Source organism: Platichthys flesus, chromosome 23 (genome assembly GCF_949316205.1).
Source record: "Platichthys flesus chromosome 23, fPlaFle2.1, whole genome shotgun sequence".
Classification (NCBI taxonomy): Eukaryota; Metazoa; Chordata; class Actinopteri; order Pleuronectiformes; family Pleuronectidae; genus Platichthys; species Platichthys flesus.
The window spans coordinates 295,983-311,566 of record NC_084967.1 but is presented as its reverse complement, the minus strand read 5'-3'; the positions used below and the strand labels follow the sequence as shown (position 1 = coordinate 311,566).

General features: G+C 39.4%; 2 protein-coding genes across 7 annotated transcripts in view; one reads left to right on the top strand and one right to left on the bottom strand.

Moving 5' to 3' along the window:
• Window positions 1–1,567, bottom strand: part of tmtc1 (transmembrane O-mannosyltransferase targeting cadherins 1) — a 106,597-nt gene extending 105,030 nt beyond the window's left edge. For both annotated transcript variants that reach the window (XM_062382913.1, XM_062382914.1), the window contains exon 1: window positions 1,141–1,567. In XM_062382913.1, coding sequence (XP_062238897.1) covers window positions 1,141–1,484 — 344 coding nt within the window. In that variant the 5' untranslated portion in view covers window positions 1,485–1,567. The remainder of the gene's footprint in view (window positions 1–1,140) is intronic.
• A 5,694-nt stretch (window positions 1,568–7,261) lies between these two features.
• ipo8 (importin 8) overlaps window positions 7,262–15,584 on the top strand; it is a 73,934-nt gene continuing 65,611 nt past the window's right edge. For all 5 annotated transcript variants that reach the window (XM_062382414.1, XM_062382412.1, XM_062382411.1 and 2 more), the window contains exons 1-2: window positions 7,262–7,466; window positions 11,780–11,861. In XM_062382414.1, the coding sequence (XP_062238398.1) occupies window positions 7,383–7,466; window positions 11,780–11,861 (166 nt within the window). In that variant the 5' untranslated portion in view covers window positions 7,262–7,382. The remainder of the gene's footprint in view (window positions 7,467–11,779; window positions 11,862–15,584) is intronic.

Genomic DNA, 15,584 nt, shown 5'->3' with positions numbered 1-15,584 from the left:
TTTAACTTTAACCATTAAAACGAAACAAATTTTCCCAAAAAAGTACTGTAGCATAGCTAACAGGACTTCCTGGACATGTGACATGATTTTGGCGATATACAGTATTAGACCGAAGTTATTGAATATGTTTAATAGAAAATATTTCCCAAAATGATACAAAACCACATTTTTCCAAAGTACTGTAGCATAATCAGCAGGAGATCCAGAACTGTGATACGATTTTGGTGAGTATATACAATATTACAGTGACGTTTTTGAATATTTTTATTAAAAAAATGTCATTGTTGCAATTTGTAGAAGGTCCCTGCACACTCATTTCACAGCAGGCTTTACATAGACACAAATGTTCTGTGTCAATCACGGAGGATGACATATTGACGATAACTGGCCTGTAGCGTTTTGTCCACATTACTACGGTGGGGATTATGCAGCGTTCGTCCTTTAACAACGTTTCGCTTATGACTTATTGATCCGGCAAGTCAGAATCTGTGAATATCTTTCCAACTTTACTGAACTCATGCGTGGTTCGCGTCAGCATCATTACTTTCAGTCGCGGACCTCTCGACTAAAAACAGTGTTAATCACACTGTTTTGAGTCGAATTTAAATGGTTTACAGACACTCGGATGACACATCAGGAGAAGTATGGGGGTATTTTATGTTTTTTTTCTGTTGTTTTTTACATTTGAATAATTGGTCAAAATGTGCTTCTATTGTATTGCAACACTGTTTATCCCTGAAACTGTGAAAATGTGTTGCGGACTTAAACACTTCACCCACCCCTCCATCGGCATCTTTGCTAGTAGAAAATGAGTAACTTCATTTTTGGGTGAACTATCCCATTAACACGTGAACTTGCTCGTTTTGAGTAAAGAAATGCCTTGTCAGCTGTTTGGCCTAAAATTAGACTGGGCATTTCTGTCTAATGTGGTGACACTGTATTAATCCAATCAGGTGTGATGTTAAGGAATGTTTAGCTTGAATCAGTTTCAAATTGGGTGTTTGGTGCTGCAAAAGCTGTATGACGTCAGCGTCAACTGCATGTTTACATATCATTCATACCGTGGTTAGTAAGGGTTCTTCTCACCTCAGTCTCACCATTTTTAGAGGTTCAAGGTGGATGAAAAGAGCGTCCACTTACTTGAAGGAGAGGATGCAGAGCGGTCTGTATGACTTGTGGCTCGTATTGTCCGCCATCATTTTGCCCCAGAAGTCGTTGCTGAAGATGTTTATTAGGCTTGAGCCCGGTCTGACGTCCGGGTTGTTGATGATAGCCCACACATCGTCGTGCACTAACTCCCCGCGGAGAGAGTTGCAGTAGCACAGGACACACAGGGCTGTCAACACAACATAGCGACCTGCAGCACTCATAGCCTCTGGTTGCACGGTCACCCGCGGTTGCCGGCGGCCTCTCTTCTGCGGTTCCGGTGCTGTCAAGTCGTGCATGGCCTCTCCTGCAGCTCGGTTGGACTGAGGGTGAAGCATGTAGCACCGGTGTTTAAGTCAACTCCGCCCAGCAGGTAGCAACTGTATGTGCTGTGGACAGAGGGAACTGCGTGGATCCTCGACTGTTGTGTTGATGCATTGTGCTGCCTTCACGTAATTGGTGGAACGTCGGACTCATGTCGATTCTAACGTTATACTTGTATATTTTCTTTGTCTCAAAATAAAAAACTATTGTTCGTGAAAGTTAATTCATTACCTTGAAATGTCATTTCCCAAAACAATTCTAAAATCAATGTTCTTAGTTGTCCAGCTTTCAAATGGTCTGTATTTTTAAAGCTTTCAAATGTTCTACCTCCGCACAGATTTGTGAAGGAAGTTTTATTTATTATTGTTCACTTTAGCACAAACATACTGACGTAATTTTTTTTATTTTATCAAACAATAGCATCAAAATTATTTTTCAATTAAAATAGCAGCCACAAGAGGTTCCCCAAAAATCCTAAAAACCCCCATGTATTTTATGTGGGAAGGTGAATGTAAGAGGATCTTACATTAAATTATGAATGATGGATAAATGGCATTGTTGAACTATGAGGTTTGGATTTACGAGTTTTTGAAAGCACCTGAAGAGGGCAAAGTGAACTCGCATTCAGAGCATGCGCAGCAGGACGCTGACTCTTCATGTGGACAAAAACATCAGCAGTAGATATTGAATGCACCCTTGCACATATAATATAAGAAAAACTGAAATATATATATTACTGAGTAAAATAAAATAAGTTTCCACCTCCAAGTTTCAGTCATCTGCCATATGGGCCTTGGAGCCCTGAGGATCTCTGCAGTATCTTAGCTGTTCCTAGGATTTTTCGCTTGTACACAGAGACCTCAGATGTAGTTTCCTGGAATCCACTCGAGCCACTCAACCAGTTTGGAGGTTACAGCACTGCAATTACCACTGGCACCATTGTTGCTATCACATTCCGAATCTTCTCCAGCCTCTCTCTACCCTTGTTATTTTTTTAGTGTCATCTTCGGTCTGATTGATGATGCTGTTTTTTGGAATCGCTACATCTATTACATATGCTGTTTGTTGACCACCACGTTGTCTGTTAGTTCGCCATTACCATTTTATCCATCTGAATCTATACATATATGCTGAACTACATTAGTAAATGCATAAATAAATTAAAAAACATACATGTATACCTAAATCTTTTTAATTTGTGGTATGTATTTATTTAGTTTTAACAGATAATATATTCTATGTGGTCCATAATACCAACAATAAATGACTGCACGCTACATCTACATGCCGGACTGCAACCCCTGTAACAAAGTACAGTTTCTCCTGTATGTCACTAACCATATCCCCAAAACTCCCCGTCTCACTGGCTCCGCTGTGCAGACATGGCTGTATGCCATGACAAAATGTAGAAAAGTCCAAGGGGGGTGAATACTTATGCAAGGCACTGTATGTAACCCTTAAGGCCAAATTATACTAGTGTTGCACGGACGCACGCATGCACGCAAGACACGCAACACGCCCCTTTCGAGCCCTCTGGCGGCTTGCGTGCGTCCGCCAATTTTTCTAACTATACGACAAGACGACGCGAGCCTCACGCAGCCCGCAAGGCTTGTGATTGGTCTGCTTACTACATCCCGTCCGGAGTCTAGTTTCCGGTTTCATGCCCCCTAATACGCGGAAATCACGGAAGATTTAGAAGAACGAATATGGACCAAATAGAAGAGCACTTGGCAGAAGATATCCGAAAGTATGACCACTTGTATAACCCGTCATTGACTGGCCGATGCTGCGGTGCACATCTCTTGCGGCATACATCCTGCGGCACACATATCCTGCAGCGCAGATGTGCTCACATCCTGCAGCGCACATCTCCTGCAGCTCACATCTCCTGCGACACACATCTCCTGCGCACATCCTGTTGTGCAGATGTGCACACATCTGTGCAGGCGCACATCTCCTGCAGCGCACATCTCCTGCATTCTGCAGCGCCACGTCCTGTGGCGCACATCCTGGCGCACATAAATAAAAAATATATTTACTAAAAAAAAATTATTAAATCAAATTTATAAAACAACTGTGCGCACACATCCTGCAGCGCACATCGGCGCTCATCCTTCTGCGGCGCACATCATCCTGCTGGGCACATCAAAAGAGGAGGGTTGGACCTAGAGCTAGAAGTTCCACCCCACATAACAGCCTTTTAATTCAATTTTGTATTCTAACATTTAACAATACAGGACAAAATCATTTGAGAAATGATGGCCTATTTCAATGGCAAGATAGAAAAACACAAGAATAAGGAAGCGTATTGCATTCACTTTTATTTTTAATTTTTTGGGGCATTTGTCTCATATATTAAGGGTGTTTTTTTTCTCACTTTCTGTATGTCCTAAAGCGACCATTACATTATGCAAATTAGGTGATGATGTCATTTAGATAGATAGATAGATAGATAGACAGACAGATAGATAGATAGATAGATAGATAGATAGATAGATAGATAGATAGAGAGATTACTTTATTCACCGATAGAGTACTTTATCACCGAAGGGAAATTAAGTTGTCATAGCAGCCGGTATATTTGAAAACAATAAAATACAATACAATAAAATAATATAAAAAATAAATAATATTGAGGCAGGTATAATATAATATAACATAATATATATGTATATATGATAGTAATTATACCAATATAATAGCAGTATATAGTAGTAATGGCAGCAACAGTATATATAATAATAATAGTAAATATATTAATAATAATAACATGTACAAATGTATAAATTTGTGTATATAGACTTATATATACAAATAATATACAGAGAGTATGATATAATATGATATGATATATAGTAGAGGTATAAATATAAGTATTTGACTATACAATAGATAATATAATATACTATGAGTGTAAGAATATGTAGACAGAGTGTGCAAAAGACAATATTATGTATAAAATTATATATAGTATCAATATGGTTTATATTAACACATATCACATATGATTTGGAGTAAGTGTTCCAGTATATAGAGCGGAGTGTTGTACAGGGTACACAGTGCAAGGAGACAGTTATATTTAGTGCAGTTCTGTGATGGTGGCTCTGACAGGTAGATGAGTTGTACAGTCTTATTGCGGTTTAGAGGAATGATTTCCTATATCGTTCCTTAGAGCAGCGGGGTTGAATGAGTCTGTGGCTGAAGCTGCTCCTTAGCTTGTCCAGTGTTTTGTGGAGGGGGTGAGAGGGATTGTCCATGATTGCCAGCAGTTTTGCCAGCATCCTGTCCTCCACCACCTCCTCCAGGGTGACAAGTTTAGAGCCAACCACAAACTCTGCCTTCCTGATGAATTTTCTCAGTCTGTTGGCGTCTATTTAGCGATATCTAGCGACCTTTAGGACAGCCAATAGCTACTTTCCTTACTGAGGAGTTGGCAACACTGGCTCCTTTCTCCATACTACACTGTCAGAACTTTGAAATAATCTGACCAGAGACTGCTGTCTTTCCCCAGATCAAGGACTAAGTGTTTTGGGGACAGGGCCCTCTCCATCACTGCTCCAAATATCTCTGTAAATCTCTCCCTCCCATCATCTGACTCTCCCCCTCAATATAAATGTTCCAAAGTCATTTAAAAACAAATTTGTATTCATTAGCCTTTCAATGTGTCTACATCCCTAAAAAAAATATTTCATAAGTTACACATTTTAACTATAAATCTATGAAACTGAACGATGACCATCAGCCCTGTCTTTACCTTGAATGATACCCTTCCTCTGACCAATACTCAAGACCTTGTGTTATGTGTGCGGCTGCTGTGGTTGAGAGGTAGAGTGGTCGTCCTGAAACCACATGGTTGGCAGTTCAATCCCTGACTTCCCCATCTCAAGATGCTTAACCCCCGAAACTGTGTGCACTATCTGAATTGGTAAATGCGTGAATGGCATACTGTGAAGAGCTTTGAATGGACATCAGGACTATAAAAATGCTACATGCAGTGTAGAGGTATACAGGATTTTAGGTAATAGAGGTGACTTCAGGTTTTCAGTCCTAAGAAGCTTGTTCACTTCTTATGGGGGTAAATTGCAATGGTAACTTATGCTGAATGGCTAACCTGCTTCCAAGCAGGTTAAGTTGGCGGTATGGGATCAACCTGTATAAAAACATGACTTTAGCATTCAAGGTAATAAAGTGAGTCTTTTTTATTTTCAATGATGATCAATTAAGCATTTCTGAGTTTGGAGAATGGGATTGGATCTTGTCTATTTGCAGAAGATGGGGCAATTTGGAGAGGTAGGAATCTGGTGTGTATTGTGAAGAAACAGTAAGAGTATATTGTTCAAATAAAATAATGATAATTTAAATTGGGATTCTAGGATTGTGGTTTTAGGATTACATGGGCTGTACACATTCAGAAAATAACAGACAAGTGTCACAATTATTATTATTTATTATGGGTGTGAAGCATTCGGATTGGTAGCAGCATCCCTCATGAAGTTAGAGAAAAATCAGTATCAGGCCTTGAGACTATAGTTAGGTGACATTAGGACAACCCCAACATCAGCACTACAAGTGGAAATTTTAGAAATGCCACTTGAATTAAGAAGATAACAGCTATCTCTGAATGACTGGATTAGTTTAAAAGGACATAATGGAGATCATACAACACAAGAGACATTAAAGCCATGTCAGGGAAAAGGAGAGGAGAGAAACAAAAGGTTTTGGATGTACTATTGAATAGAAAGCAAAAGAACTAACAGGAAAAAAAAGTATTAGTCCAAAAGTACCACTATAATACACTTGTGGATAATTCCCGACTCTGTTGTAGACCTCACATTTAAGTTAAAAGATTTAAGATAAGGAATTTAGTTTACACCCACAGGTTATACTGATATATAGCTATGTCCTGATCTATACGCTCCAAAGAACTCGGTTAAAAAAATTGCTATTTTATTCATGGTTTCAGATTTCATCATAAAAATTCTCAAAAGAATCAGTGATGGATTATCAGTGTATACTGGGGAGGCGCTGGAGCATTGCAGTGGGTTGAAGGGCTGAGACCTATGAAGGCAGTAATATGTTCTCATTCCAGTTCATTGTTAACCAGCTTGAATCACAGCCATTCAGACAGCACACCAGGTGATTTAATTCAAATGATGGGAGAAAGTACAACACTTGGATGGATACCAGCACAAGTAGGAATCAAAAGAAAACTAAATAGCTGACAAATGTGCAAAGGAAGCCACAAAAATAATCACGTTGACGTCACACTATCCTTTAGTAAACTGGAAATGAAGACGACAATTATTTATAGGTTCAAATCAAATCAAGTCAAATATACTTTATTGTCCCATGGGGAATATTGTCATGGGCCCAAGGTTAACAGAAAGGTGGCGAAAGCAATGGGAGAGATAAAAAGAAGGTGGTTTTACAGAATTCAAAGAAAGTAGGTACGGTAAGAAACATGAGTAGAACCCATAGAGAGGAAATAAAAAAGGAAAATAAAGTTTAACTTTATTTATTTATACATTATGGAACATAAATGAAAATAAAAATTGAAAGATTTAATGTCTATCAAGTTTGTTCTGCTGAGATACTGAAACAAAAATACTGCCATATAAATATATTTAATATGGCAGTATTAGAGTTAATTATTTAGGGTCCCTATCCACACTCCATACCAGTTGATGGCGGTAATGCAACATAGCTTTGTTTGCCAACCGCCATAAACATGAAAGAAGAAGAGGAAAGGATTTTATTTTGAATGCAGTAGCCGGAAGTTGTATTTGTAATTGTGGTAAATTTAATTGTTCGAGCCACATTAGGTGCAGACTCACACGCTTGGCTAAATTGAGGACGCAAACGTGAACTCGCGGTACATAAATGAGATAGCAAAACACTGAGGAAACCGTAGGATGGATCCTAACCGGATAATGCAGGCTCTCAAAGGGACTATCGACCCTAATCTGAGAATAGCGGCGGAAAATGAACTCAATCAGGTGGGTTAGCTGAAATAGCTTTTTTGTCTGTGGTTTTCAGAGGATGCACCATTTTGGCTCAGAAATTGTGAGTGTTATCGGAGGAGTTAAGGCCGTGTTTTGGTGAATCGAGCTCTACTACGGCCTGGTGAATCTGCATGACTTCTCAACAGTTTTCGCTAGGCCTGGGATCACCAGTTCCTCACTCTGACTCATCTGCCTTGCAATCTAATACGAGTCAGTTCTGACAGCAATCGTGATCCATCAGTGATATCTAGTCTTAATCCCATGCTTAATCCTGTCAAAGCACACACGCTTCCGGGGGGGGGGGGGGGCGGCTGCTATAAAGACCATCATAATTTACCCCCAAACCATTAGATTGAACGGGTTGCATACAACAACAAGCGCGAAAGCAGAATCTTTGGCGGACCGGCGCAGAGAAATGCGCGTCCCGTGTGAACAGCCGGGCATTTTGGAATGCAATAATACAGCTATTAAACATGTTCTCAACTGTTCTCAATTAGAATCAAAAATATTAAAATGTCGAATTTACATAAAACATTAATAAAGTAAACCACACACAACCAGAATAATAACTAAAATGGACTCTGGCTCTGTTATCAAAAAAAGTGCGTGCGAGCTTGCCCTTGCCTTTTGTGTTTGCGTGTTTCATGAAGTCTGGAGCAATATCAAACAAACACAAAGGAAACTTCAGTACTGTTCAGGTCCTAATAACGTGATGAGAATATGACACGGTACAAATCAACTGAGTTTCCCCATCATCCCCACTTCACTTTCCGTTTCTCCCATAGACTTCATACAAAGGATTATATTCAGGGTTTCTCCCTGTGTGAATCCGCCTCGATCCCAGAGGAGATGAGAGAGAGATTAGTTAAATATCAGAAGCGCAGATTTGCACAGGTCAGGAAAAAGAAAGCTTAAGTGGCACTTCACAGATGTTTGGCTGTATGTGTGTTGGTTTTGAAGAAAGATTTTACTAATTTAACAAAAGGATTTATCATTTTGTGGTAAACAGTGTTGATATTTTGGCTGTAATGTCTAACAAATCGACGTCAGCGGAGTATGTGTTGGTCTGTGCAACTGTATGTAAGTGTATAGGTAAAATGTTTACCACATCCCGATACCGTCGTCAGCTCTTATCACCACAAACTATCTTGTTTCCTACATGTGGGACACCACTTTCTACTGGGAGGTATTTGTTCTCTTTTAGTTTTCATTTTTGTCTCCTCACTCACACCCGGTGAATACCCACTGTGTTCACATATAAAATTCTCCTTGATTCTCTGGACATCACACTAGGAGATTAGGCTGACAGCAAAAACTCGGAATTTTCTCACTCGGACAATTTATAGTATACTGACACATGCACCTCCACAATATATATTTTTGTTTCTGTATGATATGAAAACATGATTATTTTGTTTTAGTAACGTTCACTTTGGTTTCATGTAAATCTTCATTATGTAGCAGCTTTGGAATATCAATTTTATTGTAGAAGCCAAAGTAAGCAACATTCCATCATAATGTTATGTATTCACCAAGCAAACAGCGGCTATAGATCAGTTGCAAGGCCGACATAAAGTGTTGTGTTTTAAGCCAACTGTCGCTTTCTAGCAAGCAATACAGCGGACTAGAGAAAAGCTTTTGACCGCAGGCTTTGAAACTTTTTTATTTAACCTATCTATGACACCACAACAAAACCATAATGATAATGATTTTATTTACGGTCATCCATTTAAATTGTTTTGCAAGGTGCTTAAAGGAACAACTACAATTTCAGTTTACAATCCTATGTTGCAAAATCATACATGTGAACCTTGTTGCTTGTATTCATGTAGATACCTTGGAAGCATGCTTACACTGTGGCCTCTTTCTTTTTGCTGTCTCTCATCTTCATAGGGAACAGTATGTGGATCCATTTTCCAACATAGATGTTCACTCTGGCTTGAAGTACTATGAAAATGCTATATTCTTGGTGTTCCTGGCACACAGAACATATGATGTGGTACATATTTAAACACAGGATCCAGGAAGCCCTTCCCACAGTTCATTATAATCATAAACAGTCAACATTAGTCTGGTAATAGTAGGAAAGGCTACCTCATTAACTCTAACCAACTGATCGGCCTGTCAGAAAAGTTCCAACATATCTGATTATTCCACATTCTACTACCGCAGCAGTCCCTCCATCATGATATGGGGTCTGATAGTATTATGTTTTGCCGACTGAAGTGGAAAACATATAATGCCAGGAAATATCAAAGATTAAGTCTCTATTAAAATGTTAAGTCTGCTGTGGTTAAGGGACTGTAAATTATAGTATCTTGTCTCATTATCAGTTGTAAGTTTGAGTATGTTGAATACTCAAGAAAACAGCTTTGAAGGAAAGTTTTACTGCAGCCATGCTGTCTTGCAGTGTATTACCACTATTATAATTATATTATCAATAACAATCTTTTCCTGTAAATTTAATGTTCACAGAAAGTGTTTACCTTTACACAAATATAACTAATAATGAATTGATCATTAAGAATTTCGTTGATGACATTCTTTTTCATCGATGAAAACTATTGCATGTTCGCTATGTGGCAGGAGGTTGGAATATCCGAGTTGCCCTGAACAAAGCACAGCAAGGATGTTCATGTCCGCTCACGGAATGTCAGTCCACGGGGAAGGGAACCCGGACAGACCCGGGTCTGGGTGAGGGGTTCCGAGAGTGAGGGCCTGACAACAACCGGACTGAGAGGTCGAGAACTGTCAAATCCACCTAGCTCTCAGCAGCTAGCTTCTCTCTCATCGGGGTTTACCAGTACAGCAGCGCATATTTTCAAGTGTAACCATTGAACTGATCCTGTTAAACTGCCACAAGAGTTGTTTGTCTTGTAATAAAGACCTCAATGAGGAAACACGCTGTGTTTTTTGTATTTTCACTGCATCTTAACATAGCCTATAAATAGTCAATTTTAATATAAAAATATGAATGATTAATTGAAACTCGATCGTTAATTCTCCCGACGATTGATTAAGACAATTTAATCGAATGCTCATCCCTGATAATAACTATTGTAATCAATACAGGCCGAACTTGATGGTATGCTGAGGCTAAAGGTAAATCTGACTGGCTACTGGCTATTATGGCAGTACTATGAATTACTCATGTTAACGTTTGCTGCTTGGCTCCCACATTATGTGTAACATGAGACAGTGTAACTTTAACTGGATAACACAATTGTTTGCGTCTGAAAAGTGTTATGTTTCTCTTAAAGACCCATATTAAAGATGAGAGAAGTCCAGAATCAACTGGACATACAAAGTGATGTTAAGATTATTGCCTGTATTGTTATAATCTTTATTTAATCAAAATGTATGCCTCTTAATCTTTTGTAATTAAACCCCTGTGGTTTTGAAATTTAGTATTTTCCTGGATAACTGGATTAAGTTTGAAATTGGGTGTTTTTCTTGTTCTGGGAGATTGCGGTTCTCTGTTCTCACATCCACTAGCCACTGAGCACTGGTGTTATGTGATGCCTCCTCCCCATATGTTTTTACAGTACTTTTCAGTCTCCGCTCTGAGAGGATCTAATCTGGTGTAATTACCCTGCCACTGAGACTAGACCTCGGATGCTTTGTTGTCCAGCATCCTCTGCATTTATCTCTTTACACTTGGATCACAAGTATAGTGGCATTCCAATAGTCCCATATTCTCCACTCCTGAACATATAAGAAGACCAGGAGGATGTTGGAGGAACACTTCCAGAACAAAACAGAACAAAAGAGAGGTGTGGAGAGGCACTGACTGGTGTGACCTAGGTTGCCTTCACATCAACACCACCAAAACAAAGGAGATGGTGACAGCCTTTCGCAGGAAGTAACCCCAGAGAACATCCAGGATGTGGCATTGTGATAGTGAGGGACTGCAGATACCTTGGTGTTTACCTCAATAACAAACTGGACTGGTCCAGCAACACAGTTGGGGAGGCCTCTCCATCTGTTATGGAGACTGAGGTCCTTTGGAGTGTGCAGGACACAATTCAAAACTTTCTATGACACAGTGGTGGCTTCTGCAGTGTTCTATACCATTGTTTGCTCTTACTCAAAATTAGAATATATCGGTTTCAAAGACTATGTTATCCCATATCTGACCCATATATCAATCAAACCGGTATTTAGTTATAGCCTGTTCATTAAATGATTTTCTGGAAAAACTCTTAAATTTTACTTTGTAAACCTTCTGAAATCCTGTGTTGTAATTTGCTCAAATTTAAATGTGAATAGAATGTAAAAACTGTCTTCTTTTTTTATTTTTGTTTCAGTCTTACAAGATCATAAACTTTGCACCAACCCTGCTTCAGATCATTGTATCAGAGCAGGTAGAGTTTCCTGTTCGCCATGCAGGTAAGACACCAACAAATCCAGATATCATTGCTGCTGTTTGCAATTCACTGCTGTAAGCCCTTTTGGTTGTTAAGTTTTAATATTGACTAATTTACATAATTTACATCTCCATGTATTTTTCATTTTGAGAAATTTCATTGGTCATGTTCATAAGGACCCAAGGAATAAATGGATCTAGCCCGCTTCTGCTTTGAAACTGTTGTATTATTTTTCACGAAAAACTTTATATAATATAATTGGTTTGTTTATTCTGTTGCTGGGAAGGCAGCACAGAATGTTTTTAAATGATTATAAAAAATATTACATATATATATGGAAACATAAAAATATAACTACAGGTGCATCTCAAAAAGTTCCTTTTTATCTCAAATTAAAAAGTGAAACTCATATATAGATTCATTACACACAGAGGATTTAACAGCTAATGAAAACCCAAAATGTTGCATCTCAGCAAAGTAGAATAAAACAAACGATTTTGAATACAGAGAGTTATACTTGGTCGGGTGTCCTTTTGCATGAATTACTGCATCAATGCGTGGTGGCATGGAGGCGATCAGCCTGTGGCATTGCTTTGGTGTTATGGAAGCCCAGTTTGCTTTGATAGTGACCTTCAGCTAGTCTGCATTGTTGGGTCTGGTGTCTTTCATCTTCCTCTTGGCAATACCCCATAGATTCTCTATGGGGTTCAGATCTGGCGAGTTTGCAGGCCAATAAAGCACAGTGATACCATGGTCATTAAACCAGGTATTGGTTCTTTTGGGATTGCGGGCTGTCAAGTCCTGCTGGAAAATGAAAACAGCATCTCCATAAACCCTGTTAGCGCAAGGAAGCATGAAGTGCTCTAAAATAAAGATGCTTCTGACGTTGTCTCTGGTTCAGGAGTGGCTGGTCAGGAGGAATTATGGCTGACGTCATCGAATAGTCGTTAGTTGCAGCCCTAGTTACAAGCAGCATAATGTCCACCATTTGTGCCTCAATTGTCTGCACTGCCTCCCGTTGTGCGACGTGTCATCACTCTCCATTGACTAAAGACATCAAGACCAACGTGGGTGAAGGGTGGCATTGGTGAGAGTCTGTTGGCTGGTAAATGGATCTGTAGTGTTCCTCTGCGTTTGTGACAGATAACACATTTGTGACCAGACATTTGCTTCCAATGATCCACAATCCTGCGACTCTTATGGCTCCCTCTGTGATCTGACATACCTGGTGCATCACTTTCTCATGGTGGTATCTCACCGAGAGAGTAGCGATGTGGTGGGTACAGGGAATTATCAGTGGTTGCTTTTCTTCTTTTGTCACACAAGCGGATGCTAGGTTACCTCCAACCCTAAGTAATCCATCTTCAACAATTAATATTTTCACATGGGAGATCTCACTTATGGGGCTTGCTTAGTGTAACACTACCATCTATGACATTTTCTCTCCTCTGAGGTCTGCTTGAATGCTGTTGCAACACCGATGAGTGAAGCTATGGTGTGGCACTGGGCCATTCATTGAAAAAATCTTTCAAATGGATGATTCTTTAACTGGTATTTTAGGCCGTTTACATCAGACCGTATCTAGAGTGAGGATGTCAGACTGTGCTGTCTTAGTGTTGGATTGTGTAACATTACATTACATACATTTTCATTTAGCTCACGCTTTTATCCAAAGCGACTCACAGTAAGTGAATTCAACCATGAGGGTACAATTCCAGAACAACAAGAATCAAGAAAGTACAATTTCTTCAAAAAGCAAAACTACAAAGTGCTATAAATAAGTGCCATTTAAGTGCTACTAAATTGTTGGTTTAACATTTTTTTTTCAAGGTCTAGTATACAGAAGTGTGTTCTTAGTTTGTGGCAAAAGATGTATAAACTTTCTGCTGTCCTGATGTCCATGGGTTGCTCATTCCACCATTTAGGAGCCAGGACAGCAAACATTTGGTTTTAATTTGGATGAGTGTTTAGCTCGCAGTGAGGGAGCAACATGTCGATTGGCAGAGCAGAGTGAACAGGCTGAGGTGTAACGTTTGACCATTTCCTGGATGTAGACTGGACCCGACCCATTCGCATTACGGTATGCAAGTACTAATGTTTTGAAACAGATGTAGCAACTGGTAACCAGTGAAGGGAGCGGAGGAGCCGAGTAGTGCAAGTTAATTTAGGTTGGTTAAAGATCAGCCGGGCTGCTGCATTCCGATGGCACTAGCAGGTAGACCTGCCAGGAGGGAGTTACAACAGTCTAGGCGTGAGATGACCAGGGCCTGGACCAGAACCTGTGCCGCCTTCTGAGTGAGAAGGAGGTGTATTCTCCTGATGTTGTGAGAGCAAATCAAGTGTTTGCAGGGTAGCAAAGCCACAGATGAAGTCTGATTTGCAGGTAGCTGACTGGCAGTTCCATAGGCCCCCTGTGACAAGGTGTTAGGTATGTGTGGAATGGGTGGGATAGATAAGGGAGTAAAGATTACGGAAGATTGATCTCGCTCTATGTTGCCACATACAATGCATCCGGAAAGTATTCACAGCGCTTCACTTTTTCTACATTTTGTTATTTTACAGCCTTATTCCAAAATGGATTAAATCAATTATGGAATAAGGATGTTACCTCAAAATTCTACACAAAATACTAGGGTTGGGGAAAAAAATCGATTCAGTTACAAATCGCGATTTTTGTGAATGGCGATTTTAAATTGCCATGCTGCCTCCCAAATCGATTGATGGGAGGGGAGGAGTAACCTCACCCCAGATCATGTTGACCAGCTCTTGTTTTTGCACAATAATGTAAACATACCCAAGCAATAGCTTTGCATAGCCTACATGCAAACAACAGGGAGCATAGCCAACTTTTTGTTTATTTCAAGATCTATATTTTAAGTAAACTTTTATTCATTCTATTTAATTTACCTTTTATTTATTGTTAAAAGTAGCCAAAGTGGTACACATTTCTTAATCTGTCATATTATGTGCAGTTGACAGGGACTATACAATAATAGGGCACATTTTTATTTATATTCTCTATTGGCTGCCCGGCAGTCATTAAGTTAATGTTAATAGTTGAAATAAAACTTGTAAAGCTCTAAGTGAATTTGACTGTGTGGTAGTTGAACTGTTTTCCATGATCCAAAAAAAATAACCAAAAGAAATCCCAAGAAATCGTAATATCGTATCACAATACTAACAGAATCGCAATACCCACAGAATCGCAATACATATCGTATCACCACCTAAGTATCACGATAGTATCGAATCGGGAGGTCCATGCCAATTCCCGTCCCTATAAAATACCCCATAATGACAAAGTGAATGGGCTTTTTAGAATTTTTTGCAAATTGAGAAAAATGAAAAACGATTTATATTAAAAAATGCCCAGATGGAAGAGTTGATGGGAGCGAGTTATTCTGCAGTGCCTCTCACTCACTGGCCCACTCACTCACTTCGCTAGCTTACAATTAGCCTGCCCTGTATACTATCTAAAATATGACTAACAGACAGTCATACCCTTATGTTGACTTGGCCAGGTGATTTAAAAAAAAAAACACCGTAGAAGTTAGCTAACTATATTTCCGCTCCTCTACATTTGATCACTGAAGCCCCCCTTCTTTGGTAACATTTATGCCTCTAGTTAGCTAAATAATGCGAGAAGGCATTAGAAAAAACATGGTTCCTCTGACATCCTGCCTTTGCCTGCTGCACCGACCCTTGCCTGAATACCTTGGATGATTTTTTGCTGTTCTTAATGCAA